The sequence below is a fragment of the Schistocerca americana genome, chromosome 8 (genome assembly GCF_021461395.2).
Source record: "Schistocerca americana isolate TAMUIC-IGC-003095 chromosome 8, iqSchAmer2.1, whole genome shotgun sequence".
NCBI lineage: Eukaryota > Metazoa > Arthropoda > Insecta > Orthoptera > Acrididae > Schistocerca > Schistocerca americana.
In genome coordinates this window covers 356,806,614-356,833,382 of record NC_060126.1, presented here as the reverse complement: position 1 = coordinate 356,833,382, position 26,769 = coordinate 356,806,614, and the positions used below count along the sequence as shown (strand labels likewise).

Here is a 26,769-nt window from a genome sequence, read left to right as displayed (position 1 = left end):
TCATCTTGATTGGACACTTTTCTGGCAGTCGGCTAAGAACTTAAACAAACAAGGAGTTCTGGCTGTCCAAGGTAGAAGAGCAGTGTGGGGGGACAAGCCACACCTACCTCCCACAGGGCTGGCAGGCTACGTCTGTGTTCTGTGCTCCTGGGAAGGCAGAAGGCAGAACTGACATAATAATGGACATACGGATCGCTGATTCTATCTGGTGTTGCGAGAGTCGAATTCGAACTCTGTGACAGAGCAAGACTGCTCTCTGCACTCATTTCAAAATAAGGAAAGGAAAACCAACAAGCACAACTCAGAGCAAAGAGGAGTACACAAACCATTCAGTAACGGCTAGAGCACAATTGTTAGCTGAGACTGCCATTGTCGTTAGCATGGTAGTTCAGGCCCGACCTCCACCAGTATTCTTATGCAACCATACATCAAAACACCCCCGACTTACAATTGTCACATAAAAGTGTCCGCACATACCCTTCCCTATATGTTTTATTTGATATAATATCTTATTAAATATATGAATTATTGACAAAATTTCATAATACATTCAATACCACCAAATGAAGTTGTTTTGGCCCTGCCGATGGACTGCCTCAGTGGCTTAAACTAATTAAAAAAACCGAATAAATCTGCAGCAATGACTGTGTAGTGCATATGAAAACTATGGATTTTCAAGAGATGCACTTGTTACAAAAACTGATGTTTGCACATTTCAAGGATGCCTGATTCAATTTACAGCATGTGCATGATAGTGACCTACTATGTTATGCACATGAAATTGTGCACAACATAAATTACAGAGATTTCAAGGGAAGCAATAGACGACAAAGACAAAAAAAAACTTCAAACAAAGCATTGATTTGACAATGCACAACAAACTGCGGAATAGGCCCAAAAATTTGTAGATGAGATAAACAAACTTACCTCATCATTAAGTAAGGAATTTGTTTTCAACTCCAACTTATCGGGATTTGAAGAGCAAACAAATATGAAAGGAACCATGGAAATCTGAGATACCAAGAGAGCTGCATCAAGATAAACTAACATCAATGTCTTAATGCAATCATATAAAATTATGCCTACCATTACTCTGGAAATTGGTTGAAAAGTTATTTATTGTGCTGCAAGATGTTGGAGGTGCTCTGTCCCTATGATTCCTTCTTGCAAAGCCAGTAGGGAATATTTACGTCACAAGAAGTAAAATGGGAAAATAGGCATAAGAGAACTACAACTATTGCGTGAGCACTGGTTTTGGCTAATAGCTGGTCAAACTAATTGCTTTTGTCTGGCTCCTGCTCTGCTTATAAATATCATACTCCTTTAGCACAAACTATTCCTCCCGAAAAGTGACACTGCAATTCATACCACCTGGAACCGCTGGACAAATTCAGCCTTTGGACTTTTTTTCAATACCTACAAAACATATTATCATTCTATCTGCCGTTACACCTTAAAGGATAGGCAATTTCATGCTAACAACGAAAACAATCAATTCCAGACACCAGTTTCTCAGAACCCCGCAGGTGGGAACTAGCACTGCATGTCCTTGGTTCTCACCACCCATCTGGCCTTAATTTATGTTAATTTCTTCTGTCTCGGTTTTTCTTCACTGTAACTACTATTCGCTTCACTCCATTTTAGTTTTCTACATCTTTCATTTGTTTCCCATCTACACTCCTGGAAATGGAAAAAAGAACACATTGACACCGGTGTGTCAGACCCACCATACTTGCTCCGGACACTGCGAGAGGGCTGTACAAGCAATGATCACACGCACGGCACAGCGGACACACCAGGAACCGCGGTGTTGGCCGTCGAATGGCGCTAGCTGCGCAGCATTTGTGCACCGCCGCCGTCAGTGTCAGCCAGTTTGCCGTGGCATACGGAGCTCCATCGCAGTCTTTAACACTGGTAGCATGCCGCGACAGCGTGGACGTGAACCGTATGTGCAGTTGACGGACTTTGAGCGAGGGCGTATAGTGGGCATGCGGGAGGCCGGGTGGACGTACCGCCGAATTGCTCAACACGTGGGGCGTGAGGTCTCCACAGTACATCGATGTTGTCGCCAGTGGTCGGCGGAAGGTGCACGTGCCCGTCGACCTGGGACCGGACCGCAGCGACGCACGGATGAACGCCAAGACCGTAGGATCCTACGCAGTGCCGTAGGGGACCGCACCGCCACTTCCCAGCAAATTAGGGACACTGTTGCTCCTGGGGTATTGGCGAGGACCATTCGCAACCGTCTCCATGAAGCTGGGCTACGGTCCCGCACACCGTTAGGCCGTCTTCCGCTCACGCCCCAACATCGTGCAGCCCGCCTCCAGTGGTGTCGCGACAGGCGTGAATGGAGGGACGAATGGAGACGTGTCGTCTTCAGCGATGAGAGTCGCTTCTGCCTTGGTGCCAATGATAGTCGTATGCATGTTTGGCGCCGTGCAGGTGAGCGCCACAATCAGGACTGCATACGACCGAGGCACACAGGACCAACACCCGGCATCATGGTGTGGGGAGCGATCTCCTACACTGGCCGTACACCACTGGTGATCGTCGAGGGGACACTGAATAGTGCACGGTACATCCAAACCGTCATCGAACCCATCGTTCTACCATTCCTAGACCGGCAAGGGAACTTGCTGTTCCAACAGGACAATGCACGTCCGCATGTATCCCGTGCCATCCAACGTGCTCTAGAAGGTGTAAGTCAACTACCCTGGCCAGCAAGATCTCCGGATCTGTCCCCCATTGAGCATGTTTGGGGCTGGATGAAGCGTCGTCTACATCTACATCTACATCTACATTGATACTCCGCAAGCCACCCAACGGTGTGTGGCGGAGGGCACTTTACGTGCCACTGTCATTACCTCCCTTTCCTGTTCCAGTCGCGTATGGTTCGCGGGAAGAACGACTGTCTGAAAGCCTCCGTGCGCGCTCTAATCTCTCTAATTTTACATTCGTGATCTCCTCGGGAAGTATAAGTAGGGGGAAGCAATATATTCGATACCTCATCCAGAAACGCACCCTCTCAAAACCTGGCAAGCAAGCTACACCGCGATGCAGAGCACCTCTCTTGCAGAGTCTGCCACTTGAGTTTACTAAACATCTCCGTAACGCTATCACGGTTACCAAATAACCCAGTGACGAAACGCGCCGCTCTTCTTTGGATCTTCTCTATCTCCTCCGTCAACCCGACCTGGTACGGATCCCACACTGATGAGCAATACTGAAGTATAGGTCGAATGAGTGTTTTGTAAGCCACCTCCTTTGTTGATGGACTACATTTTCTAAGCACTCTCCCAATGAATCTCAACCTGGTACCCGCCTTACCAACAATTATTTTTATATGATCATTCCACTTCAAATCGTTCCGTACGCATACTCCCAGATATTTTACAGAAGTAACTGCTACCAGTGTTTGTTCCGCTATCATATAATCATACAATAAAGGATCCTTCTTTCTATGTATTCGCAATACATTACATTTGTCTATGTTAAGGGTCAGTTGCCACTCCCTGCACCAAGTGCCTATCCGCTGCAGATCTTCCTGTGCAATTTTCTAATGCAGCAACTTCTCTGTATACTACAGCATCATCCGCGAAAAGCCGCATGGAACTTCCGACACTATCTACTAAGTCATTTATATATATTGTGAAAAGCAATGGTCCCATAACACTCCCCTGTGGCACGCCAGAGGTTACTTTAACGTCTGTAGACGTCTCTCCATTGATAACAACATGCTGTGTTCTGTTTGCTAAAAACTCTTCAATCCAGCCACACAGCTGGTCTGATATTCCGTAGGCTCTTACTTTGTTTATCAGGCGACAGTGCGGAACTGTATCGAACGCCTTCCGGAAGTCAAGAAAAATAGCATCTACCTGGGAGCCTGTATCTAATATTTTCTGGGTCTCATGAACAAATAAGGCGAGTTGGGTCTCACACGATCGCTGTTTCCGGAATCCATGTTGATTCCTACATAGTAGATTCTGGGTTTCCAGAAATGACATGATATGCGAGCAAAAAACATGTTCTAAAATTCTACAAGAGATCGACGTAAGAGATATAGGTCTATAGTTTTGCGCATCTGCTCGACGACCCTTCTTGAAGACTGGGACTATCTGTGCTCTTTTCCAATCATTTGGAACCCTCCGTTCCTCTAGAGACTTGCGGTACACGGCTGTTAGAAGGGGGGCAAGTTCTTTCGCGTACTCTGTGTAGAATCGAATTGGTATCCCGTCAGGTCCAGTGGACTTTCCTCTATTGAATGATTCCAGTTGCTTTTCTATTCCTTGGACACTTATTTCGATGTCAGCCATTTTTTCGTTTGTGCGAGGATTTAGAGAAGGAACTGCAGTGCGGTCTTCCTCTGTGAAACAGCTTTGGAAAAAGGTGTTTAGTATTTCAGCTTTACGCGTGTCATCCTCCGTTTCAATGCCATCATCATCCCGTAGTGTCTGGATATGCTGTTTAGAGCCACTTACTGATTTAACGTAAGACCAGAACTTCCTAGGATTTTCTGTCAACTCGGTACATAGAATTTTACTTTCGAATTCACTGAACGCTTCACGCATACCCCTCCTTACGCTAACTTTGACATCGTTTAGCTTCTGTTTGTCTGAGAGGTTTTGGCTGCGTTTAAACTTGGAGTGGAGCTCTCTTTGCTTTCGCAGTAGTTTCCTAACTTTGTTGTTGTACCACGGTGGGTTTTTCCCGTCCCTCACAGTTTTACTCGGCACGTACCTGTCTAAAACGCATTTTACGATTGCCTTGAACTTTTTCCATAAACACTCAACATTGTCAGTGTCGGAACAGAAATTTTCGTTTTGATCTGTTAGGTAGTCTGAAATCTGCCTTCTATTACTCTTGCTAAACAGATAAACCTTCCTCCCTTTTTTTATATTCCTATTAACTTCCATATTCAGGGATGCTGCAACGGCCTTATGATCACTGATTCCCTGTTCTGTACATACAGATTCGAAAAGTTCGGGTCTGTTTGTTATCAGTAGGTCCAATATGTTATCTCCACGAGTCGGTTCTCTGTTTAATTGCTCGAGGTAATTTTCGGATAGTGCACTCAGTATAATGTCACTCGATGCTCTGTCCCTACCACCCGTCCTAAACATCTGAGTGTCCCAGTCTATATCTGGTAAATTGAAATCTCCACCTAAGACTATAACATGCTGAGAAAATTTATGTCACGCGGTCTGCACGTCCAGCACGAATGCTGGTCCAACCGAGGCGCCAGGTGGAAATGGCATGGTAAGCCGTTCCACAGGACTACATCCAGCATCTCTACGATCGTCTCCATGGGAGAATAGCAGCCTGCATTGCTGCGAAAGGTGCATATACACTGTACTAGTGCCGACATTGTGCATGCTCTGTTGCCTGTGTCTATGTGCCTGTGATTCTGTCAGTGTGATCATGTGATGTATCTGACCCCAGGAATGTGTCAATAAAGTTTCCCCTTCCTGGGACAATGAATTCACGGTGTTCTTATTTCAATTTCCAGGAGTGTATTTTTAACTGCCCTCTTCCCACCTCTGTTACTTACAATGCACTTAGCTTTCCACTCTTATTAACTTGTTGCACGATGTTTTAGTAGTAATCTGTGTCTTGCGTATTGACCTGTCTTCCACCTTTAAGCTCTCAGTTCTCATCAACCCATTACACCAGCATGATTCTACATGCATTCTCATAAGAGTGGATACCTAGCTGAACATCCTGCATGGTTTGTAATTCGCAAGGAGTTCACCTTTGATCTTGATGGAGTGCCATTTTTCATTCAGTGTTCATGCAAGATAATTGTTTGTTTAGAACATTTCTTGAATGTCAGCAATGTCCATTTGTGAAGTTTGATTTAAGGGTTGGGATGATGACAGTATCTCTCTACTGCAAAGGGAAAATGCCTTCTAGCCAAATATGAGTTGAGATCTTGAGTATGTTGGCCCACTGACTATGAATCCAATCAAGGCAAGGGTCTGCATAATGAGGCACGTCTAAAGGCTGAAGCAGTTACCAATCAGAAAAAGGTTTATTATATAACTCAGGGTTACAGGAAGGGGGGAAGCTATCCTGTCTTTTGTATGTCTGAAAGGTAGCCAATCAAGATAAGGGCAATGACACTGTGACACAGTGAGTAATCACGTGTTCAGCCAGAATCAATGCATGGAGAGAAGTATCACCATGAAACAGAACAGTTTTTGAACTCTGGTGGCCAAGTAGACTATGGAGCTTAGCCCACACCTGGAATGAAGATGCATACACCACCTACGATGAGATGTTGTGTCCCCAGCATTCTTTCTTCCTGATTTTAATTACGTAGTGAGCCATTTTACAGAGCCGCCTAAACGTAATGTGGAAGGTCTATGAATGATATCACTTGAGACATTTCACATTTCTGGGCTTTTTGATGGTCCTGAATAGGTAAACAGCTGTCACAATGGCTTTGGTCAACAATACTACCACCAGTGGACAGGGTCCGCAAGAAGGGTTATTTCATCATAGATGTCTCCAACATCTCATTGATACAATCTTATGGAGTGAAGACACAGGTGATGGCAAAGACATAAAGCTGACAGTTGGCCCTTCAGAGAGCCCAATGAGGCAATGGACCTATTGAGCAGTGAAAAAGAGGTGGCAGGATCACTGAAAAATGATCACTGTCATGAAGATGGTCTTATATTGATGATTGTAGTGAAGCAACAAGACTGGGAGAAGAGGTGCTAAGGTCAAATGCTGAAAAGATGCCATTGGCAGCACTCAAATGGGTAGGGTATCATTACTGAGAAGAAACAAATTAAAATCAGAAAGAAGTTGGTCAATCAGGACGCTCCTACCAGATGACACACTACTACCCCGCAGGGAATGGTGTGCACTGAAATCTCCAAGGAGCAGAAAGGGGGGAGGGGGTTGTTAGAGTAAGGTGTCAATCTTATCAAGCAGGCAACACTAGGACACACTCTCTGAATCACCATCACCCATTGGCTGTTTTTGGGTCTATAGATTCCCAAGGAGAGGGTTCCCTAAAGGGAGCCCTGTCACCGGTAGATGCCTGATGTGAATGTTACCTCTCCAGCCACGTCTTCACCCTGAAAATTATGCTGTAGGAAACTCAAGGGGGGTATGAATATCTCTCCTGTGGGCTAATTTTCTTTTGCATCTACCAGTCGGCAGCTTTGTGGGGATGGAGGTATGAATGATTTCCTGGCCACAGTACTGGCAAACTGGTAATAAGGGATATAAGCTTTTCTGGGCTTCAAGACATGAGAGGTGATCAACGGTCTTGAGTCCCTACAATTAATACTCCTCAATTAAGGTAGCATACTTAGAAGATGGAGAGGACGATCATAAAAACAGAAAAAATATGGTGGTTACTTACATGAGTTTTCATGAAGTGGCTCATCAGTTGCCACAAATTTGGTTGTTGTGTAACAGGAAGACATATACCCGAAATATTGGAAATATGGTATATATGTAACACCTGAGAATGAGTACTAATGATGAATGGAGAAAAAGCCACATGATGCGAACATCTACAAGTGTTTACTTATGTATGCTCCCTCTTTATTAATTAATATCAAATTTTGACATGTAATTAGTTCCTAGATTGGAATGCGGAGGATGAATAGAGTTGGTAACAAATCCAAATAGTCATGACAAATGATTCAGTGGAATAGTGCAGTTATTTTGTCTCTGGTTGGTATACATGTACAACCAAACAAGTTCTTTATTTCTAGTCCCAATGAGCTGGCTAAAAAAAACTACAAGAAACATGGTACATCCATTATCATGCTCTTATCCCCATGGACTAAACAGTATAATCAATCTCACCCCGAAACAAATGTAACATTGGTATCTTATTTTTCTCTTATGCTCAGTTAATGTAAGTTATTTCATGGATTTTCCATAATGGCAGTAAGCACTGCATTCCACATGCAAATTTTATACTAGCAATAAACACAGTGTCTTGAAAACTTATCTAAAGAGCTATTAAAAGCTAACAGTGAATTACAGAAATAATTTATGGAAAAACATCTGAAACTGTTTCTTCCAGTTCATAAATGAGAGGTTTTACCTTTGTGCAGGGTAATTCAAAAAGAATACCACAACTTTGAAAATCTGTGTTTAATCAAAGAAAGATGAGGGTGTGATGTCACCGCCAGACACCACAATTGCTAGGTGGTAGCCTTTAAATCGGCCGCGGCCTGTTAGTATACGTCGGACCCGTGTGTCGCCACTATCAGTGATTGCAGACCGAGCGCCACCACCCGGCAGGTCCAGTCTAGAGAGACTCACTAGCACTCGCCCCAGTTGTACAGCCGACTTTGCTAGCGATGCTTCACTGACTACATATGCTCTCATTTGCAGAGACGACAATTTAGCGTAGCCTTCGGCTACGGCATTTGCTACGACCTAGCAAGGCACCATGTTAGGAATGGAGGCCGAAATGCACGTGTTTTAGCTCACGCAGGCTGGCATGAGGAGGGAAGAACTATACTGACGTGAGGTCTGGAACATGCAAAGGAATTAGAATTCAGAAATCGGACGTAATTAGTTTCATACTTAACTTTAATCCATTAATGATGAACGTCGCTTTCGATGGTACATGATTCACAATATTATCTGTTCAGAATAGTAACTGAATATGGCACGTTGCTAGGTCGTAGCAAATGCCGTAGCTGAAGGCTACGCTAAACTGTCGTCTATGCAAATGAGAGCATATGTAGTTAGTGAACCATCGCTAGCAAAGTCGGCTGTACAACTGGGGCGAGTGCTAGTGAGTCTCTCTAGACTAGACCTGCTGGGTGGCGGCGCTCGGTCTGCAATCACTGATAGTGGCGACACGCGGGTCCGATGTATACTAACGGACCGCAGTCGATTTAAAGGCTACTACCTAGCAAGTGCGGTGTCTGGCGGTGACACCACAGAGCGAATCTTGGATAATTAATCAGTGGTGAGAGTATTTACTAAAGATCTTTTTCAGTAGAAAATGAGTTCGTAAATGTTCACTATGACCTCCTGCAGACATTCGAGCGACTTCAACCTTGAACATGTTCCACACTCTCTGTAGCATCTCCAGGATAACAGTCCAGATAGCTCCAGTTATTCCTTCTTTTAGTTCCACAGTGTTAGCTGGTAGAGGTGGTCGAAACATCATATCTTTAACATAACCCACAGAAAAATAATTCACAGCGGCTGAGATCAGAAGTTTTTGGAGGCCAGTTATGAAGTGCTCTGTCACAAGGTGCCTGGTGGATGATCTATTGCTGTGGGTACCTTTCATTCAAATAGGCATATACAGGTAAGTGCCAATGGGGTGGTGCACCATCTTTCTGGAATATGAATTTATCTACTTGTTCTTCGAGTTGAGAGAACAGCCAATTCTGCAACATTTCCAGATATTTTTGCCCGGTTACAATTGTACCTTCAAAGATAAAAGGACAAAAAATTTCATTGGCTGAAATGGCACAGAAAAAATTCACCTTAGGTGAATCACCTTCAAGTTGACTTGTTTCCCACAGATTCTCAGGGTCCCATATATGGACATTGTGCTGACTGACTTTCCCTACTGTGTGAAATGTTGCTTCACCACTAAACATTAGCTTCGAAATGCACTGGTTATTTGTGTCCATTTGCTCAAGAACAAACTCACAAAACTCAATCCTTTTCACCATTTTAGATTCAGAAAGGACTTTAAACAATTTTAGACAATAAGGTTTCAATACTAACCTTTTCCGTAGGATTCTCCAAATGGTCGACTTTGAGCAAATGCTTCCTGAATGCAGCCAACATTTTCATCATTCGTGCGTGGCCGTCTGGAACTTTTCCCGTAGCACAAACACCATTTTTTTGTGAACTGTTTATACCAATGTACAATACAGCACCTATCCAGGAGGCTGAACATTATATTTGATTTGAAATTCACACTGAACAACTGCCGTTGCTTCCCTCCTGCCATACTCAATAACACAAAAAGCTTCATGTTGAGCCATCTTAGTACTGACAAAAGAAATAAGGTTATGTGGCCAACAGCACTCCTAGTGACCAAATGAGCAACCAAATGAAACTTCAGAGCTTCCTTCAATCAATGACAGAAAGAGAGTAGCTCTCCTTTTCTTCTTTGTAGAGTTCTCGATTTTCAAAGTTGTGGTATTCTTTTTGAATCACACTGTACAACAAAGTATTTAATAATTTAAAGAAGATTTAGATACAATATAAATTGATGCCACCAGAAGATAAGGGTGTAATCTTTAACTGTGTTGTACAGTTGTGGTGGAATACATTACTCATCTAGAAATACATGTTTCACCTCTTCTTCACAATCAGATAAAATATGATCATGCATAAAATGTTATATATAGGGTGTACATAAAGTCTGGGAACACTTTCAATTATTTATGGCACAAGAACTAAACAGTGTACAGATGTCATACATATTGCATCTTGAAGAGAAACTCAGAAAGTTTTTTTCCAAACATTCAATATGCAAACCATGAGTGACATCAATACAATAATCGAATTCTTGCCATACCCATCCCAGCATGGCATCATCAACTGTGGCAGTCGCTTTCCATATTCTCTCCCGGAGCTCTACTACATCACATGGTACAGGCGGTACATACACCAGATCTTTAATGTGTCCCCACAAAAAAAGAGTCATACGGAATGAGATCTGATGATTGGGGAGGCCATTTCACGAAACAGCTGTCACCTTCTGTAGCACGGCCGATCCATCGATGCAGCAGATCCCTTTTCAGGTACCCATGAACTTCACAATTAAAAGGGGGTGGAGTCTCATCCTGCTGAAAGATGAACAGAGAGTATGATTGCATTGGAGGCATCAACCATTGCTGCAATATGTCCAAGTGGGAATATCCAGTGACAGCGCTCTTGGCGAAGAAGAATGGCCTCTACAGTTTTTGATGTGATAAGGCACAATAAACGTTATTGTTAGGGAGTCACGCTCAAATTCAATGCATTCGTGTGGAGTGGATGCTTTGTACCCCAGATTCGACAATTATGCCTGTTCACTTTCCCATTAGTGTGAAAAAAAATTAAGCAATCAACAATGCCATCCTCATCCTCTTTCAATTGTTGCAACTGTGAACAAAACTCAAAACACGCATCTTTGTCGTTGTCATTGAGCTTCTGCACTAGCTCCAATTTGAATGGTTTCATAGACAGCTTCTGTCTCAGGCCTTTCCACACAGTCATTGGAGCCATTTTGAGTTCACAGGATGCACGACGCACCAATTTCTTTGGACTCCTTGTGAATGTCACTCGTACACACTCCACATTCACTTCACTCACACTGGGATGTCCACTTCTGTTTGCCGGGAACATGCAACCCGTCATAACGAATTTGTTGTGCCAGTGGTAAATGGCCTTCCTTGTTGGTGGCTTCTCACTGTACTTTGTTCTAAACATCTGTTGAACAGCTGTAGCACACTTGTTTTTGTCGAACTCCAACACACAGGAAGCTTGCTCCGCACCTGAACTTGCTTTGTTTGTGACTAGCACTGACTATTGGCAAATTACCAATCTACTCTGTGGCTGTATACATAAAAAAAACTTTCAGGGTTTCTCTTCAAAATGACATATGTATGATATCTGTACGATGTTTGGTACTTAAGCAATAAATATTTGAAAGTGTTCCCAGACTTTATGTACATCCTGTACTTGGTTCTTCCAACAGTGCATGAGTTGGTTTGATGATTGTACAGCGTTGAAACAAAACATGTGAACACAGAACATCACCAAGGAGCGACAGCGATTGAGGTGTCCACATGTTGTGAAGTGGTTGCCCATGCTTTGGCATCATGGCTTGGCGGTGTTCTGGAAGGCAGGGAACAAGAGGTGCTGCCTACAATGATAATGCCCAGAAACAGTTGAAAGAAGCTGAAGAGAAATGTCATTACTTTCTCTTCTGGACTGTAGTGGGATTCACCTCAGAGATGCTATCCTGATAAGATATCTGTGCACCCAATGTTGTAAGGTAATTCAAAAAGCATTTATGTCATTTTGTAGTGAGATGGCATAGATGTGAGCTCTCTTATGGCCCCTGATCCTCTGCAGATGGAAAAGAAGTCACATGGTACAAGGACAGGCGTTGCAGAGTACATCGACAACTTCAAGAAACTATGAGAGGATGACGGTAAGGAAAAATGCAGGTAAACTTCATCACGAAAAGCATTAGTGCGACAGACTGTTAGTGAAGTTGCTGACACAGTTACAACTCTTAAATGAGCCATAACATTTCACAGTATGATTAAAATCATTTATGTATAGTCCTGGATGTCACTGTTTTCTAAAATCTGTAATTGAGTGCATAGCGAACTGAATCTTCCTGTCATTTGTAACTCGAACCTGATCAATTCTAGTGTGAAAAAACTGTTCCGAGACATTGAAATACATTGATGAGCCAAAATATTATGACCGTACCTACATCAATACCCCACAAGCCACATGATAGCAGCTCTAATTTTCTCATTGTGGCCATTTCGTAAAATATATGTAGTAGGAAGTAATGTGTTGTCCAACTCTTCTTGGAATGTACTCTCTCAGAATTCAACAGTAAATGACTACACAACGCGCAATGCCTCTGTGGTAACCTCTGCTGCTCGAGTTTGTTGAGCTTCAATGGATCACTCTCGCACTTTCTACATGCCCCTGTGATGAAACACTTTGCCCTTTGTTAGATCTTCTCTATCTCTTCTATTACTTCTACCAGTTCAGGGTCCCAAAGTGATGAGCAATACTCAAGAATCGGTTGAACAAACATATTGTAAGCCATTTCTTTTGTGGATGAGTTACATTGCCTTGGTATTCTTTCTATGAATCTCAGTCTAGCATATGCTTTTTCTACTTTTCCTACTACTTTTTTTTTATTTGGTCATTCCATTTTACATTTCTCTGGATGGTTACTCCTAGGTTCAATGTTAGGTTCAAAACACAAATTCGCTGAGATTTTACAAAATTCCTGAAATTCTTTGAGATTTCCCCAATTTTTCCACGTGAAATTTAATTCCCCGATAATTCCAGAAGAATCGCCACCCCACTATTACATTTTCTTGGGGTACCCCCGAAATTACCTTCAAATCTGTCAATTTTGTTCCACCTGCTCAGTAGCACATATTGGGATGCAATACAGCAGCAATTCTGCATGTTATGGATTTGGCGAGATTTCTGGAGGTACAATATTACTGGAGATCTACACACATGTCACGAAAATCATTTAAATTACAAACTGGTGGTTTGTGAGTGTGGAGATTATGACCAATAGCATCCTACAGGTGTTCTGTCAGGATCATCTCAGAAAAATTTGATGCTGAAGACATCAACACAAGTTCACTATAGTGCTCATCAAACCAATGTAACATGATTCCGTGCTAGTGACATGGGCAATTATCTATCACCAATGGGAAAGATATCAAGTGTGAAAAGATGCAGATGGTCCAGAATAATATTCACATAGTCTACAGCTGTCACAGTGCTTTCAGTTACTACTACATGTCCCATAGAAGCCCAGGTGAATGCCCCCCATATCATAATACTGTCCCCACTGTCCTGCATCTATAGCCCAGTACTTGCTTTGTGCAGCTGTTCACTGGGATGACAATGCATCTGGACACAATTATCAACCATTTGTAACAAAGAATGTGATCCATCAGACCAGGTGACATTTCCACTTATCTACAGTCCAATCTTGATGATCTCGTGACTGCAATCATAACTGAGCATGTCATCGGGTGAGCACGACAATACGTACAGGGGGCCTGTTGGGGTGCCCCATGTTTCACAATGTGCACTGAACCGTGTGTTCAGAAACATTTTACTCTGTCATCAGGTCTGCCATATACCACCACTTGTCCTGCTTTACAGAGAGGGCAAACTCCTCGTTCCTCATTCTGTGAGGAGACATGGGTGGCCAATACCTTGCTGCCTACTCAACATCACATGTATACTCTGCAAACCACCATGAAGTGCATGGCGTAGGATGTGTCCCATTGTACCAGTTATTAGGGTTTCTTCCCATGCCATTCACGTATGAAGTATGGGAAGAACGACTGTCTGGATGCCGCCGTGCTTGCCGTAATTATTCTAATCTTGTCCTCATGATCCCTATGCGAGCAATTTATAGGGGGCTGCAGCAGATTCCTAGAGTCATTATTTAAAGCCGGTTCTTGAAACTTCTTGTAGAATTTCTTGGGATAGAGTACATCTGAGGCTGTCAGTTCAGTGTCTTCAATATCTCTCAGACACTCTCTGACAGATCAAACAAACCTGTGACCATTTGTGCTGCCCTTCTCTGTAGACATTCAATCCCATTACTCCTACATGGTAAGGGTCACACACAGCTGAGCAATATTCTAGAACTGGCCACACAAGTGATCTGTAAGGAATCCCCTTTGTAGACTGACTGCACTTCCCCAGTATTCTACAACTAACCAAAGTCTACCACCTTCTTTACCCACTACTGAGCCTATGTGATCATTACATTTCACATACCTACAGAGTGTTACACCCAGATACTCATGGTTTTTCTATCAACAACTTTTCAGAGGAGCTACCAACAACAGCAGGCAAACAACCACCCACCTTCACTATTTGCATCCTCAAGTGCTGGGCAGTAACAATCTGCTCTTTGTCAAATTTGCTTATGTCAGTGGATTCTCCACCCATCCCCATATCTTACATAGAATGATTCTCCATGCATCTATGTGCTGCTTATGTACTTTCCCTAGTGTATCACACACTGGCAGCATTAATACGTGGCATTCAGTCTTGCTTAGGGCTGTGGTGTTTTGGATTATCAGAGTATGTGTACAGAAGTAGCATTTGATTTAGCTGTCATGTCCACAAAGAAGTTACTACTGCTGCATACACAGCATGGCTCTCCACATGATATGATACGAAAATATTAAGTTGAAACACAGCATTAGGCAGAGCAAAACTGTCTTTGGCTGTACAAACATAGTATAACCAGGATGGAAATCGACAAGACTTGTGGCACATCTGTATTTTCTGTCTTACTAAAATTAAAGTAACACCTGAAATGTTTGAAATAGTGAAGTACAGCATTGCACTGCAAAAGAAAAAGTAGCCAGTTTATATGTAAATGTGTATCTCCACATATTTGCAGCGTACATGCACACATTATTCCCCCATCTCAAACAGATCCAATCCCAAAATGCCACAGTTGGCAAACAACACACACAATTTTTAACTGTCTCAGCAGCCAACACATTTTTGACAGCACAAATTACAATGTAATTTGTCTGAAATTGGTTTTAGGCAAAGGCAATGTGAAACATGAAATAATTGAAATTATACTTTTAGCTGACACTTTGAAAGAAATCTTTCATACCTTCTGCAATGGCCTTATTACTGTTCTCCTTTGCCTTTACGTCACCTTCCTCATTATATGAAGAGGGAGAAGGATCTGGTGGTTCTTCTTTAACTTTTACTACATTTGAATTGGATGCCGGAGACTCACCAGTTGCCTGACGATATAAATGCCTGTAAAATCCACTGAGATCCTTCTGCTTGGAAACATCCATTATTGCTGTAAAAAAAAAAAAAAAAAAAAAGCACATATAAATATTTCCACAGATGGAAACTGAGATTAAACAAACAAAGTTATATCACTGGGCATATTCTGCATGATTTCTTAAACAGAAATGAAATTAAAGTACAAATTTCTTTTATATCAGCACAATGCAAATTCAGAGAGAATATACAAAAATGGCATAGCAATATCAATATCAGAAACTTAATAACCACAGCAGGATTTCTGAGGAAAGGAGAGTCATCTGTGTCTTAAAAATAAATTAGTATGAGCACAAAGTCTTCACTCTTTGGCTATTCTACTGTTTATCATGGACACTGTGACTAAAATTTTATTTCTTGCAGTTTTATTCCTTTGAATATATCACCAAATTATTTTTCAAATCATGTATCAAGATTATTCAGAAAGTTTTAAGAAAGAAATGGACTCTGTCATAATAAAAACTTACACAGCCATCACCTCAATACACATGTGATTTTCTAATAGTATGAGTTTGTGTATACTCTCAAATTATTTAGTGGAAGTTCAACATTGTTGGTAATTGTATCCACAGGTGCTTCCTAGATCTGCCTTTCTTGAAACTGTCCACGAATGATGTATTTTTGTAACAGAAGGAAATGGCACTGGGCCAGGTCTGAGCAAGAAGGTGTATTAAGAAGTTTATGAGTTCTGAAAGGCGCAGCTCATGCTTTCCATACTGGGTAAGGCTGCAAGATTTACTGATCTGTACTATGGTGTCAGGGATCTTTAAAAAGTTTACAAACTGTTATCTCCTTTCCTTTTCATAAACAAATGATAAATAACACCAAACGTTAATTCCAATATAAAGTGTTAAGGTACCATTTTTTGACACTGACGTCACATTTCCTGACACTTTATCACAACAAGCATGACTAAAATGAAGCATTTTGTAGAGATCTTGAATGTGGTGCATATTAGCTTTGTTGCGGGCTGACTATTTATCATGTTTCAAACCATGAACTTAAGATATTTAATGTTTTTCATGTGTGTTCAGTCCATCCCATTTATGGGTTCACACAATGAAATGGTACTGTTACAGGACATCACAGGTGCTATGCTATGATTGGCTGACAGATGCAAACAAACAGCCCCATCTTGATTTTTAAGTATTTGCAAGTAAACATACCATCGTACAATGCTCTGTTGAAATTACCTATATGCCTTTGCCTGGATTTACACAGATTTTGGTTTTGATTAGTGTTCTGATGCAGTAAGTTCCACCATTTACACAATAAGCTCATGTTTCAAATTTTTGCTAATAAACTGCATAATGAATTGATATTGTGCTATAGTCAGACTAGTAGTGTGCTACAGTTATTCACAAGAAAATAAGACACACACGAACTGAGGTGCAATATACTCACAAAAAGAGACTTGCTAACAAAACACTACCTCCCAAATGCTGTCAGCAAGCAAGGAAGGTCTTAGTAACTAAAGGTAGTGGGACAAGTTTCACGTGCTTATTTTTTCCTTGTCCATAAACCCTTGCTTAAGTGGTGCCACTTATGGTATTCTAATGCATTCTATGAGACATTTACAAAATTAGAACACCTATCTTCAAAACTATCAAAATGCTTCAAAGCATAATAGAAATATACATAGAGAGGGTGATTCAATAGCAAAGGTGCAGCTGCTCTGCTGATTCCCTTTTACTGCAGCATCAGAATAGGAAAATCATATTGAAGTTGATTGGACAGCCTTAGACTGAACAATGAGCTAACAATAGCCTATAAGAGCAGTATTGTGTAGAAACCAGGTCCCCCTACGTCTCCTACATAGAGCTAACCAGCATTTCAAGTCACAGCCTTATTACTGACTACCATCTGTTAAAAAAACATACCTCAATATCAACAGTTCCAAAAAAGTTCAAGTGTTCTTATGTGAATCCGTGTGGGAAACAACTGAAAAGCATCCTGATAATTTAAATTCTGTAGGCTTAATCCATTATTGTGAAATATATTTTAATATACCTTCTGGGGCTGCTCCATTTCAGAGCATTAAACTATAAACAGTACCTGGATTTGGGATATATTAGGTACCCTGGTAGGTGAATATGGATTGGGGCTAAGAAATGAAAGAGGAAGCCGCCTGGTAGAATTTTGCACAGAGCACAACTTAATCATAGCTAACACTTGGTTCAAGAATCATAAAAGAAGGTTGTATACATGGAAGAACCCTGGAGATACTAAAAGGTATCAGATAGATTATGTAATGGTAAGACAGAGATTTAGGAACCAGGTTTTAAATTGTAAGATATTTCCAGGGGCAGATGTGGACTCTGACCACAATCTATTCGTTATGACCTGTATACTAAAACTGAAGAAACTGCAAAAAGGTGGGAATTTAAGGAGATGGGACCTGGATAAACTGACTAAACCAGAGGTTGTACAGAGTTTCAGGGAGAGCATAAGGGAACAACTGACAGGAATGGGGGAAAGAAATACAGTAGAAGAAGAATGGGTAGCTTTGAGGGATGAAGTAGTGAAGGCAGCAGAGAATCAAGTAGGTAAAAAGACGAGGGCTAGTAGAAATCCTTGGGTAACAGAAGAAATATTGAATTTAATTGATGAAAGGAGAAAATATAAAAATGCAGTAAATGAAGCAGGCAAAAGGGAATACAAACGTCTCAAAAATGATATTGACAGGAAGTGCTAAATGGCTAAGCAGGGATGGCTGGTGGACAAATGTAAGGATGTAGAGCCTTATCTCACTAGAGGTAAGATAGATACTGCCTTCAGGAAAATTAAAGAGACCTTTGGAGATAAGAGAACCACTTGCATGAACATCAAGAGCTCAGATGGAAACCCAGTTCTAAGCAAAGAAAGGAAAGCTGAAAGGTGGAAGGAGTATGTAGAGGGTCTATACAAGGGCTATGTACTTGAGGACAATATTATGGAAATGGAAGAGGATGTAAATGAAGATGAAATGGGAGATACGATACTGCATGAAGAGTTTGACAGAGCCCTGAAAGACCTGAGTCGAAACAAGGCCCCCGGAGTAGACAACATTCCATTGGAACTACTGACGGCCTTGGGAGAGGCAGTCCTGACAAAACTCTACCATCTGGTGAGCAAGATGTATGAAACAGGCGAAATACCCTCAGACTTCAAGAAGAATATAATAATTCCAATCCCAAAGAAAGCAGGTGTTGACAGATGCGAAAATTACCAAACTATTGGTTCAATAAGTCACAGCTGCAAAATGCTAACGTGAATTCTTTACAGACGAATGGAAAAACTAGTATAAGCCGACCTCGGGGAAGATCAGTTTGGATTCCTTAGAAATGTTGGAACACGTGAAGCAATACTGACCCTACGACTTATCTTAGAAGCTAGATTAAGGAAGGGCAAACCTACGTTTCTAGCATTTGTAGACTTAGAGAAAGCTTTTGACAATGTTGACTGGAATACTCTCTTTCAAATTCTGAAGGTGGCAGGGGTAAAATACAGGGAGCGAAAGGCTATTTACAATTTGTACAGAAACCAGATGGCAGTTATAAGACTCGAGGGACATGAAAGGGAAGCAATGGTTGGAAAGGGAGTGAGACAGGGTTGTAGTCTCTGCCTGACGTTATTCAATCTCTATATTGAGGAAGCAGTGAAGGAAACAAAAGAAAAATTCGCAGTAGGTATTAAAATCCATGGAGAAGAAATAAAAACTTTGAGGTTCGCCGATGACATTGTAATTCTGTCAGAGACAGCAAAGGACTTGGAACAGCAATTGAATGGAATGGATAGTGTCTTGAAAGGAGGATATAAGATGAACATCAACAAAAGCAAAACGAGAATAATGGAATGTAGTCGAATTAAGTCGAGTGATGCGGGGGAATTAGATTAGGAAATGAGACACTTAAAGTAGTGAAGGAGTTTTGCAAAATAACTGATGATGGTCGAAGTAGAGAGGATATAAAGTGTAGACTGGCAATGGCAAGGAAAGCGTTTCTGAAGAAGAGAAATTTGTTAACATCGAGTATAGATTTAAGTGTCAGGAAGTCATTTCTGAAAGTATTTGTACGGAGTGTAGCCATGTATGGAAGTGAAACATGGACGATAAATAGTTTGGACAAGAAGAGAATAGAAGCTTTTGAAATGTGGTGCTACAGAAGAATGCTGAAGATTAGATAGGTAGATCACATAACTAATGAGGAAGTATTGAATACCGTATTTACTTGAATCTAAGCCGCACTTTTTTTCCGGTTTTTGTAATCCAAAAAACCGCCTACGGCTTAGAATCAAGTGCAAAGTAAGCGGAACTTCTGAAAAATGTTGGTAGGTGCCGCCACAACTAACTTCTGCCGTCGAATATATGTAGCGCTACACTAGCATGCTTTGCAGGCACACAGATAAATACTGGCACCAAAACCTCTGCGTCAGTAAATAAATTTAAGAAAAGGTGGAAGACGAGCTTTTTTCTCCACCCCGAGTTTCGACCATTGCACTTTTATACATTATCCAACGAAGTAAATACAAATTCCGTATTGTTCATCTTCTAATGTAGCAGCATTTCAATGTACTACAAAAATCCAACTGGCAAGACTGTTTGGGATGTTTGTCAATTTGCCCAACTCTACATTCTGAATTTTTTCCTACCTGTGAGAAGAGATGGTTGCTAATAGGAACTTCTATGAATTGTGAATCACATGTAGTATTCTCTTCACCATAAGAATAATACGAATATAAACATATTGCCATGTATTCTTTCTTGTTTGCTACTATCTCATTTAAATCCTGTCTGCCTAATAAACTACGAAACTAGAGTGAAACAAGAGCAAATGCGGAAGAATATACATATCATGTCATGTTTATACTCGTATTATTCTTATGCCTAATAGTGAGACAGTCAGAAATGAAGCACGGCAATTGACTAGATTTTTAAATCTAAGATGACTCTAATTTCTGTGCAGAATGTAATGTACTAAAGAGGCATCCAAAGATTTTCAAACGGAGAAAAATTTTCGCTAAACTCTCGTTCAGAACATCTTCTATCATACGCAGTCTATTATTTGGTTCTTGTTGATCATTATCAAAGAAAGCAGCACTGTAAGTAACAATAAGTAGTAGTCTCTTGCCATTGTTTCGCTGATGATTCCTCTTTTTTTTTTTTTTTTTTTTAAATTGTAAGCCACGGTAGCGAGTACAAAAGCTAGCCATGCCGCGAGCGGCGACATGCCGTAAACACTCACTACCAGAATGCGACAAACAATGCATGACACAGTACAATAATGCATTTTCAGCTTAGAGTGACGTAAACACCTATAAGAAAGACAACGGCACTTACCAGATCAAAGAAAAATAAGCAATCGATTCAAACCAGACGAAGCACATGAAAAAGGAAGGGTACCCGTACAAATACGGATGGAGCGCCTGACGCATAGCAATGGCTACCTGGTAAAGCTCAACTGCTAAGCTTACGACTCGAACCAAACTACTATAGCTGTATCGTCATTCATTCGACCTAAACTGTGTCTCATATCACAATGGACCAACTTTGTTTCGATTTGGAGGTGCGGCCTAAAACATTTTTCTTCCCTTGAATTTCGAGTCTCAAATTTCAGGTGCGGCTTAGATTCGGGAAAATTATTTCCTTGATTTCGAGTCCCATTTTTCAGGTGCGGCTTAGAATCGAGTGCGGCTTAAATTCGAGTAAATACGGTAGGATTGGGGAAAAGAGAAGTTTGTGGCACAACTTGACTAGAAGAAGGGATCGGATGGTAGGACATGTTCTGAGGCATCAAGGGATCACCAATTTAGTATTGGAGGGCAGAGTGGAGGGTAAAAATCGTAGAGAGAGACCAAGAGGTGAATACACTAAGCAGATTCAGAAGGATGTAGGTTGCAGTAGGTTCTGGGAGATGAAGAAGCTTGCACAGGATAGAGTAGCATGGAGAGCTGCATCAAACCAGTCTCAGGACTGAAGACCACCACCACAACAACAACAACAACAACAACAACAACAGGTACCCTGTAAGCATGTGCATGCACCTTTGGCTGCACCTTCACATTTTTGTGGAGTGTGATTACTTACAGTGAAGAAACTGCACAAAATTCTTTTGTTTACACTCCTCGTTCTCTTTATTTTTGTTGTTCACAAAAATTTTGTGTACATTTGCAGCATCCTGTGTTGATTTTGATCCAATAATGGAATACACCACATGAAGGATAGTAGATGTACTGATAATGTTTTCAGCATTGTCCGCAGACACATAGCATAGTAGCAAAGCTACCACAAGCACCATTGTGTCTACCCTTTAATAGGGAACGTTCACAGCCATTACGCTCAGTGTGGTGCAAACATGTGAAGCAAGCACACAACCATGCCACAGAGATGCACTCATGCTACCTACAACCAATCCTTTCAGAAAACCGCCACACAAGTTGGAAGTGCTGTTTCAGTTGTGTAACAATGCTGCTATCAGTGGTCACATGAACATTTTCACTCCCGTAGACAATGTTCTGGACATCCACGCAGCACAGTCGCCAGCCGGGACCATAATAACTTTAAGGACAGCAGTGGCAGGTCATATAGTTACCACAGCACAGGTAAGAGGGCTTGTGAGCCCAGACAAGTCAACACGAATTGCTGAGAAGCTATTATTGGCAGTGGGACTACACGCAAGCAATCTCCACCCCTTCTTCTGCTCCCACCAGAGCATTGACATACATGGCTCGACAGCCCTGTCGTGGTCTTCAGGAATGAAAGTGCATTCTGCCAGCATGCATGTGATGGTCATACGCGCATAAGACACAGACCTGGTCAGCACTGTCTCACAGAGTGCATTCACATAAGATACCCTGCCACACCCCAGGTGTTATGGTCTGGGCTGCTATAAGCTACAACTCTTGTTCACCTTTGGTGTTTCTGGAGGGTAAGTGTTGTGAATGTTGTTACATCAGTCCTTTTGACATATTTGCAGCAGGATGGTGATTTGTTGTTCTAATAGCATAATGTTCACCTACACACTGTTCATGAAACTTGGTGTGCTTTGCAGGATGTGCAGCAACTTCCCTGGTCAGCATGTTCTCTTGACTTGTCTTCAATTGACCACATGTGGGACATGGTGGGTGAGAAGTGACTTGTGCAACTTGTCAACCAACAACTCTCAGAGAACTACATGAACAGGTCCAGAAGGCATGGAATAACATATTCAAGGACATATTTGCCATCTGTATAATCGACTGGATGCCAGAGTCAGTGCATGCACTGCTGCCCATGGAGGTTACACCACATATTAATGTGGGTATTCCAGCATGGGTTGATGCCTGGTACATCAGAACTGCTTGCACTATTGTTCTGTAAGTGTAATCATTTTATGGACTCCATATTTACTGCTGCAAAAATAAATCTTGAGTGAATTGGAAACCTCCTAAAGGGTGTATTAATTTTTCTCTCTGGTGGTGTATTTCAACCTGCATCCATCTGAACCTGTTTACCACAGTCAAGGACGGTCTCTCTCCTGAATTTTTAGCCCCCACACTTTCCTCCATTACCAACTGGCAATTCCTTGATGCCTCAGGGCATGTACCATCAACGAATCCTTTCTTTCAGGCAAGTTGAGCCATAAATTTATTTTTTGCCTCAATGTAATTCAGTACCTCATTAGTTACACAATCTACCCATTTAATCTTTACCTTTCTTCCGTAGCTTCACATTTCAAAAGCTTCTATTCTTCCTTGTCTGATCTATTTATCTTCCATTTTCATACATCATTTCACTTCTGTACAAAATTACACTTGAGACAACTGACAAATATTTCAGGCAAGGTTACTAACCCTTAAACATTTTATAAGAAAACTCAAATTTTTGTTTGTTCTCTCTGAACTTCAATTCCACCACTACTTCCTTAACTATATGCTCACTGTACACATTTAGTAACATTGGGGAGAGGTTACAGCTCTGACTGACTCTCTTCTCAACCACTACTACCCTCCATGTCTTTTGACTACAGTCTGGTTTCTACACATGATGTTAATAACCTTTCACTCCCTGTATTCTGTCCCTGCTATCTTCAGAACTTCAAAGAATGCAGTCCAGTCAACACTGTAAAAAGTTTTCTCTAAATTTACAAATGCTAAAAATATATATTTGTTTTCTTCAGTCTATCTAATAAGGTAAGCCACAGGGTCAATATTGCCTAGTGTGTTTCTACATTTCTCTGGAAACTGCACTGATCTACACCAATGTTGGCTTTGCTTTCACCATAACTCAGTAATTGATTCAGTGTTTTGCAGCGACAACTTATTATACCAATAGAAATATCCACACCAGTCAACACTTGCTTTCTTTGGAAATTGAATTATTACATTCTTCTTAAACTGAGATTAACAGGAAGCCAACTATTCACACAAGGTTCTTATTCCTGTTAAATGGAGCAAGTGGGAGGAGGAAAATCATGTTCATAAGCATAAGAAAACCTATTGTATTCCATTAGTTATGAAAACTAGATTTTGAAAATAAAATCTAGAATGACCCTAGGAAAATAAAGGTGTTTCTGTAAGTTACAACAATTGCCTCAGATTCAGAGTCATCATAGATTGAAGACCAAAACAGTCTGCAGTGAACAGAAAGCAACAGCTTTTGACATACACATGACAGCAGCTTGACTTGCCTTCCAAATGTTCCATATGTTTTTCCTGTTCATCCATTTTGCGAAATTCCTCAAGCTTTGCTCGATAAGCAGCAGTGACAAATGACTCTTTATCTTTGAACTGTTCTCCTTCTGCCTCTCGCTCTCGCTGTACTTCACGTTCATATCGACGTTCCTGTTCTTTCTTGCGACGCTCGGCTTGCTTCAAGAGAGACTGAATGTATTTTGGCTGAAATTGGAGCACAACAATTTATGTTAGTAATTATGGGATAGTTTCATTAGTAAGTACTAGAGAAGCCAATCATAATTTGAATTCCAAAACTGCCTTTGCACTGACATCTCAACACACACACACACACACACACACACACACACACACACACAGATATATATATATATATATATATATATATATATATATATATGCAAATTATAATTTTTGTGTTACATCTAGCACATCTGATTTACACAATCAAATTTTACTTGTCTTTAGCCGTTAGCAAGCACAGAGTCTTGATATCCAGTTTTATATGAAAGCATCACCAATGAGGGACAAGTAATAATCAACACACCATAGGGCTCTGTCCTATCACTCACATTATGAAGAGGAAACAGTTGTCCTTCTGATGACATAAACCACAACAAAAGGAATGAAAAATGAAAACAAAAGGAATGAAACATGAAATTTCCACTAAAATATTTTTCTAGTTTCCTGTGAATTCACTGTTGCTTCAGTTTTGTATGAGGCAAGATAAATCATTTATTGATAATGGCACACAAGAAAAAATCATCAGGTAAAGAGAAATATTTAATTATTTGTTTGTGGATAATGATAAAATCTTTATTTTGTAAACTTTTTGTAGACTGTAAAGAGAACAGGATGAAGAGAATGGAAGAAGCCCACTCCATTAGGCCCGAGGACTTCTCTGTGGGAAGGAGTGATGCAGAAGGCAAGCAAGTCATATCTTTCTTATGTAGTGCTCATGACACTTACAATGTAATGACTAACACAACACTGCACAGCAAATAGACCACTAAAATTAACAATTGCTAGATGAACAACATTAGTGGTCTGAAGCCTTCCGACTTCTATCAATTCAGGGCAAGAGAGTTCAGCACCCACAAAACAGGTTTATGTATAGTAAATAAATGCAACATATTGTAGATTTTCTTAAACTACTAACCTCAAAGTTTTTTCTGAATGTGTGATGGAAGACCTTTTTGAGAAAATATAGATAACTAGCAAACCCAACAATGTTTCGCAACTGCTAAATATGTATGGGAATTGGAATACATTCTAATTTGCCTCTTCCTGATCTCTCTGTCCATATCCTCTCCTCTATCATTGTTTATCTTCTTCTCCTCTTCCTCCACTTAGGAGATGTAGCATATGTCTGTCCTAATGTTTATTACCACATTGAGAAATAATATGAAATAAATTGGTGAAGAACTTTCCAAGATTTTTGTTCACTATATGTTAATATTAAAAAATATATAGCCTATGTCTATCCAAACATTTACTACTCACCAAGGTGTGGCAGAACATACAAATAAAAGACGGTTGTCATTCACAAGCTTTCGGAGCCAGTGGCACCTTCTTCAGGCAAAAGGGTTGAAGGGGAAGGAAAAGGGGTAAATGGAAAGGACTGGAGAGGTCTAGGAAAAGGGGTAGTTTTTGGGAAAGTCACCCAGAACCACGGGTCAGGGTGACTTTCTCGAAAACCACCCCTTTTCCTAGACCTCTCCAGTCCTTTCCCTTCCCCTACAACCCTTCTGCCTGAAGCAGGGGCCACTAGCTCTGAAAGCTTCCCAATTACAACAGTCTTTTATGTGTGTGTTTTGCCGCCACTTGGTGAGTAGATTTTTTATCTATTCAATTAAATAATTTTGTCAATAACTGGTTTCAAACATTTATTACAAAATATATAGCCTATGTCTATATTTCTTGACTAACTTTTAAAGAGCATTGCCTAAGTTCATCCCAATGTTTATTAGGAGTTTGAGTAAAAATCTGAATTAAATCAGTCAAGAACTTTTCGAGATTTATGCTAACAATGTTTCCCTTTTAAATGTTACCAGCTTAGTGCCCACTGCTTTACATGCATAGACTGTATGGCCTGAACAGAAATTTTTGTTTTCATTTAATTGATGTTTATGTTAATCACAAATCAGAACTTCACGTAAACTTTTGACACTGATGAAGGCCACAGACGTGTGTAGCCTTTTTCGAATGTACTTCTGACCAAAAAGAGATTCTAGTAGTTGGAGACCAAAGTTTTTGTTCATCATGGCTTTTTCATTCTTCTTGAGATATTTCTATAGAAACTTTCATCTCCTAACACATATTTCTTTACATCTAATTGAGAAGTGAAATACCAATTTTCATAGATTTAGCTTCAATTTTTTTAAAAATGTAAATAAATATTTTCTTAAAAATTTTCATCCCCTATTTCATTCCCTTAGTAGCAAAAAACATATTTTTTACTTCTAACAGACAAGCCAAATACAAATTTTCATAGATTTAGCTTTTAAAGTGCTTCCAAGATGAAATAATTTCACAGAACTTTTCATTCCTTGTTTCGCACCCTTAGGAGATTGA

General features: G+C 40.8%; 1 protein-coding gene across 1 annotated transcript in view; it reads right to left on the bottom strand.

Annotated features, from left to right (window-relative positions):
- LOC124544706 (nuclear speckle splicing regulatory protein 1) overlaps positions 1-26,769 on the bottom strand; it is a 59,113-nt gene that overhangs the window by 8,418 nt on the left and 23,926 nt on the right. Inside the window, exons 4-5 of the mRNA XM_047123351.1 lie at positions 24,192-24,399; positions 15,365-15,562 (exon numbers count right to left, since the gene is read on the bottom strand). Of these exons, the coding sequence (XP_046979307.1) occupies positions 15,365-15,562; positions 24,192-24,399 (406 nt within the window). The remainder of the gene's footprint in view (positions 1-15,364; positions 15,563-24,191; positions 24,400-26,769) is intronic.